Here is a 6,473-nt window from a genome sequence, read left to right on the forward strand (position 1 = left end):
TTCTTTAGTGGGGCTGGAGTTTGAGGTGGGATGGGAGCTAGGACCTGGAGTGGGGCTGGAAACGTGTGTATAGCATCTCTGAACAGGTTGATTATAAAATATCTGTACCAATCATCTGGCAAGACATCAACAAGCAATGTGAAACCACTGGAGAAGCACCCATCATTGGTTAGGGACATCCTGCCTATTTTTAAATCTGAAGATTACAATTGTGTCCTTGCAAATAGCACAGAACTCTGCTGTTCATGTTTAACATTTGTTCTTCTTCTCATCTGTTTTCAGCAGGCCAGCTGCTCCCCTCTTTTAGACACCCCTCTTGATTCATTAGGATGGTGATGGTGTCTGCCTTCTCCCAACCCAATCTTCATTTGCCAGCCACCAACTTTCCAGGTAAGAAGAAATCATTCCCTTTAACTTTTAGAAAAAGCAATCTTGTATTATAACCAAATATCATCTGAATTGTCAACAGCAATGCCACAGGAGGTCTACAAGTGGATCCAAATACGAATGACTACAAATAATCTTTTCATACAGTTCCAAAAGTCACTTCATTTGGCAGTTAACAGTCATTTTTTAAGAAAGATATTGTTTCATATAATTTTGATTGTATTTAAGTAAGTAAAACAAATCTTACTACATGCGCAGAAGACTTTGGAGCATACAGTTCAGCTTGGCAAAGATATGCTCTACCCAAAAACTGATTGTGAGGGAGTGTTCCCTTGAAGTACATACTCAAGCAATCCTGGCTAATGTCGCGTTGCTCAAACTGAAAGAAAAACAGTTCCAACATTTAGATGAACACAATTACAGGAGAAATTTGTAAATGTTACTAAATATGTCAAAACACAATAAATATCAGCCACAAATAAGAAACATAATACCACAATTATTTTGTCTCTTCAACTTTATGGAAGTAAAATGTTTGAAAACTTGAACTCTGACACATGTATGGTATAGATTTGCAAGCTACACAGTACGTTCTGCTATAAGGCATTAGTTCCGTTCTCGTGCAATCCTGTGTTGTAAGAAAATCATGTAATAGCAGCACCATTTAAACTAATGGAGCTGGAATCACATTAGAACCAATACAACTTTAAAAGTTTGTGCTTTAGAAACAGTGTCCCCAATTCATCCATTGTATTTTAGCATACTCACATTAACAAAATGCGTGCTATAGCAGAACGACCTGTACTAAATCTAAAATATCATTGGGTGCATTTACAAAGAACAAAACTTCAAATGATGGAAATATGCAGTAAGGTATTCAGCATCTTGGCTCCAAACCTCTTATAGCCTTAGACCTAACATGGACAAAAGAAGTGAACTCTACAAAGGCAATGACAACCCTTGACATCAATGCAGCATTTGATGAAGTATAGCATCAAGAAACCCTGGCAACATTGAAGACAATGGGAAACGGTGGCAAAAACACTTCACTGTTTGAAGTCAAACACAAAGGAAGTTGTTTTAGGCCAGTCATTTCTTTCGATTTGTTCATGGGAAGTGAGCATTGCTTGTCCAGAATTTACTGCCATCAAAAAGGTGGTGGTGAGCAGCCTTCTTGAACTCCTGCTGTTCAGTTGGTGTAGATACACCACAGTGCTGATAGGAGGAAAGTCCTCAGCAACAGTGAAGGAACAACAATATAATTTCAAGTCAGGATGGCATGTGGCCTAGTGGAAATGTGCAAGTAACAGTGCTCCTTTAAGGTGAAAGGAGCCTTGGTGAGTTGTTGCAATGCAGCCTGTGGATAAATTAAGCCCAACCCTTTTCTTTGCTTTATAGAATCATACGCTGGTTACAGCATAAGAGGCCATTCAGCAAGTCTGCAAACGCAACTTAATCAGTCCCATTCCCTTGCCTTCTGCCCTTTGTTCTGCACATTTCTCTCTTCAAATAATTATACAATTTGCTATTGAATTATGATTGAATATGTCATCATCACTCTCCCTCAATGATCTCCCCTCCGTCCCAAGAACAGAAGAGGAACTGTTTGCTAATGCACAGTGTTCAATGCCATCATAACTCATCAGATACTAACATACAGAAAGACTGGGACAATATGGACTGATATCCAGCAAGTAACATTCATACCATACAAATGCCAAACAATGCCACCTTCAACAAAAGAGAATTTAACAATCTCTCTCCCCAAACATTCAGCACCATTACTGTCTTGGGTCCCAAACTAATAACATAGCAAAGCTTATCATTGAATAGAAATTTAACTGGACCAGTCATATAAACACAATAGCAATAAGGTCAGAAACTGGTAACTCTGAGGTAAATATTTATGTCCTAACACTCTAAAACCTGACTACCATCTGAAAGATCCAAGTCAGGAGTGTGATAGAATATTCGCCATTTGCCTGGATGACGTTGATTCAACAAAATGCTCAATAAAATTCAAGACAAAACAGCCCATTTGACTGGCACCATCTTCAATATTCACTCCCTTCATCACTGGTGCACAATGAAAGCCACATACTATCTACAAGATGCACTTCAACAATTTAACAGATCTTCTTCAACAGCACCTTCCAAATCTGCAATCTGAATTACTTTGTTAGAACCCTCACTTCTGTTTTATTATTTTTTATTTCATTCATAGTCATAAAGTCATACAGTCCAACAGGTCCACATCAATCATGCTCCCAAAATAAACCTGTCCCATCTGCCTGCATTTGGCCCACATCTCTCCAAACTTTTCATATTCATGTACTTATCCAAATGTCTTTTAAATGTTGTCATGCTCCTCATGTCCTTTTTAAAACTTTCTCCTCTCACTTTAAAAATATGACCCCTAGTTTTGAACTCCACCACCCTACAGAAAAGACCTTTGTTATTCATCTTATCTATGCCCCTCATGACTTTATAAACCTCAATAAGGTCACTCCTTAACCTCCTCAGCTCCAAAGAAAAAAGTCCCAGTCTATTCAGCCTCTCCTTATAACTCAGACCTTTCATTCCCAGCAATATCTTGATGAATCTTCTCTGAACCCTCTCCAATTTAATAATGTCCTTCCCATAGAAAGGCACCAGAATTGCACACAGTACTCTAGAAGAGGCCTCACCGATGACCTGTACAACATCAACATGTTGTCCCAACTCCTACATTCAAAGGTCTGAGCAATGAAGGCAAGTGTGTTTTTTATTAATTTTGGGTTTGGTGCTGTGAACTGACCACTGTGAGCTGAAAATGACCTGTGAGCAGCAGCTTGTGCTAAGGAAAACAGAACAAACAAGTTTGTGAGGTATGTGAAAGAATTTCTTAGACATTTCACCTCTGGAGTGGCAGTATGCATAACCAGATATCAGATGTTTGCCCATTAACAAAGTCAGTACCTGGGAACTGGTGCCAGCAAGTGTGAAGGGAAGATTATGGTCAAACCGAGACTGGGACCTGAGTTTCAAACTGGTTTTTGGACTGTGTTTCTGAGCTACTGGAAGTTCAGATAATAGAAACTATACAATAGTTACAATTACAGTCTGTTCTGATATAACATGATAGTTCTGTTCCCATGCGATCCCATGTTATAAGAAAATAGTGTAATCGCAGCACCATTTGAATCAATGGGACCGGAATTGTGTTATAGCCAATACAGGTAAGGAAAGTTGGCATTCTATAAATAATGGTCTAAACTCTTCAGTCATGTTATAGCCAATTCGCTTCAAGAAATGCATGTTATAGCAGAACCGATTGTAAGACTGACTTCCTCAGAGTCAACTGCAAAGGTTTCCCTGATCATCATCCTCAGAAAATTAACTAAGAAACAATCACATATTGCCTGTGGAATAAAGCTTTATTAAAACCACTTAAGCAATCTGGTCAGTTTTCTTTTATCTTTCCCTGAACTGTGTTTGTTTCTCTGTCTGACTTTTATGCAAATAGGCCTGAAAAAAAGGGCATTGGGTTTAAATCATCGGCATCACTTAGATTACTTTATTGTTTAATTTTGCGCTGCTAAAGTAACTGTATCATTAATTATTTGTTAACTATTTTGATAAAGCTACAAACCTGCTGTCTAAAATTAATTATTCACAGAGTCTGGGATTTGTAATTTGGAAAATCTGTTTATGAACCATTGTGGTCAATTTTGAGAGTTTAGTTTTACTATGCTATGAATACAGAGGTAGAAAGGTTTATCTGATTCAGCTATGAGTCTCCCTGTCACAACAACTTTGAAAGTCAAGGAAGCAGGTGTAAGGTACATCATCACTTGCAAGTTCCCCTACAATTTGTTTCGATTTTATTTCGATTAGATTACCTACAGTGTGGAAACAGGCCCTTCAGCCCAACACATCCACACCAACCCTCCAAAGAGCAACCCCTCCCAGTCCCATTCCCATACCCTATATTTACCCCTGACTAATGCACCTACCACTATGGCAATTTAGTATGACCTGCACATCTTTGAATTGTGGGAGGAAACAGGAGCACCTGGAGGAAACACATGCAGACATGAGTCCCTGGTGCTGTGAGGCAGCAGTGCTAACCACTGAGCCATCGTGCTGCCCAATTCTCCTACAATTTCCTTAAATAGTGAGAAGCTAGAAGGTGTTGAACTTCAAAAGGTACTTGTGCGCCCTTGTTCATTAGTCACAAAGTTAAAATGCAACCAGCAATTAAGTACGCAAATGATTTGTTGAATAGAGGAATAAAGGTGTCTTACTGCAGTTATGTGAAGCATACCTAGAATAGTCTGCAGTTTTGATCTCCTTACCCACTGGAAAATTCATCTGCCAAGAAAATGTATGTCATCAAACTAATTCTTGGGATTAAAGAGATTGTCCGATGAGACTGGACCTTTATTATCTGGAATTTAGAAGAACTGAATTGAATTGAATTGAATTGAATTTATTGTCACGTGTACCGAGGCACAGTGAAAAGCTTTGTCTTGCGAGCAATACAGGCAGATCACATAGTTAAGTAGCATAGATAGTAAATAATAGGCAAACAGTGGCAAAAACAAAACACAGGTACAGGCGAATGTTAAGAGTTTGTGAGAACAAGAGGTGATCACATTCAAATCTACAGAATTCTTAACAGGGCTCAACAGGGTAGATACTTTCCCCTGGGTTAAGTGATCTAGAACCAGAAGACACAATTGCAGAACTAAAATGAGACACTTATTCTCTCAGCAGATAGTGAATTTTTGGAGTTCTTTGGCACAAAAGGCAACAGCAGCTCAGTAATTGAGTATGTTCAAGATTGGGATTGATAGATTTCTACAAAGTAAAAACATCAAAGGAGGCAGGGATAATGCAGAAAAGTCAAGGTCAATCTTATTCTGATTGAATGGCAGAGTAGGCTTATAAGAAGGAATGAACTATTTCTGCTCCTTTTTTTAAGTCCTTGTGTAAGTCACACACCACATCTTCACTTACAATTGAATTACCATTTCCTCACTTTCACTGGGACAAAAACCCAAAGTCCTTCCAAACACACTGTAGATATGCTGACATCACATGAACAGTAGCAGCTCAAAAGCGTGACTCACCACCTCTTATTCAATGGCAAGTAGAGTTAGCAACAAATGCTGGTCTTGCTAACAATATATAATTATAAAAGAAATGCATTATAATCAGCTAATATTGCAGTAGAATGATAAACATCAGCACATTTCCAGTCTTAAACTGAAACAAAGATATCAATATTCAGAGTGGGAAAAACAGCTTCATTTTATATTGAGTTCAGGTGTCTCACTACCTGTAGTGCAAGTTCTGCACAAAGCACATATAAATCCGGGCTAACAGTTTGTACTCCAGCCAGTGTTGGTTTCTCTTCAGTGGCTACTTTTATTAAGTCATAAGCTTTTTGCAAAGTGCTGAAATCTAAAACAAAATTAAAAGGAAAAAAAAAGTGATATATACAGAAGTGGTGAAACATTTCAAAACACAAGTAACATGGTCCTTAAAATAAAAATAAACAAACTTCGACCTGTATTTAAATAGGATAAGAAAGAATGTCATAATAAAAATGTTATCAGTGACAGTTACTTGTCAACCCAGTTACTTGGCATTTTGAGATAATTTCTCCCCCATTTCCTTACTTGGTCTTGCTGTCCGAGGTACTGTGAAAATTAAGTGGATAAAATATTAATAGGCATCAGCAAATACCATTCTGATTTCAATGTTACAAGGTATTCAGGTACATCGCAGGTTAACTCATAATATGGAAGCAGGTGACCTTTGTTTCATCCTCATTCAGTCTCATTAATTTTATAGCTAGTTATGCATTTTTCAACCATCACATTAAATTTTATTAACATTTTGAGTACCCACTTGAATAGCTGACACATGTAAGTATTCAAATCTTTTGCCGTATCTTTATCTCAAATCATTCAGCATCCATGCACACTTTACAAGACAACAAGTATCTGTACTAAACAACAATACCTCAATAAATGCTATACCTCTCAAAATCTGAGTAGTGTCCTTCAAAGGCTAGTAATCACAAAATGAGTTATCTT

The 6,473-nt window shown here is 37.9% G+C and overlaps 1 protein-coding gene across 1 annotated transcript in view; it reads right to left on the reverse strand.

Moving 5' to 3' along the window:
* cfap46 (cilia and flagella associated protein 46) overlaps positions 1-6,023 on the reverse strand; it is a 237,577-nt gene extending 231,554 nt beyond the window's left edge. The window contains exons 1-3 of the mRNA XM_087999267.1: positions 6,017-6,023; positions 5,711-5,835; positions 635-766 (exon numbers count right to left, since the gene is read on the reverse strand). Of these exons, the coding sequence (XP_087855393.1) occupies positions 635-766; positions 5,711-5,835; positions 6,017-6,023 (264 nt within the window). The remainder of the gene's footprint in view (positions 1-634; positions 767-5,710; positions 5,836-6,016) is intronic.
* Between the last annotated feature and the right edge of the window lie 450 nt (positions 6,024-6,473).

The sequence above is a fragment of the Chiloscyllium plagiosum genome, unplaced genomic scaffold (genome assembly GCF_037043375.1).
Source record: "Chiloscyllium plagiosum isolate Xiang-an unplaced genomic scaffold, Cpla_swu_hap1 HiC_scaffold_22, whole genome shotgun sequence".
Lineage (NCBI taxonomy): Eukaryota > Metazoa > Chordata > Chondrichthyes > Orectolobiformes > Hemiscylliidae > Chiloscyllium > Chiloscyllium plagiosum.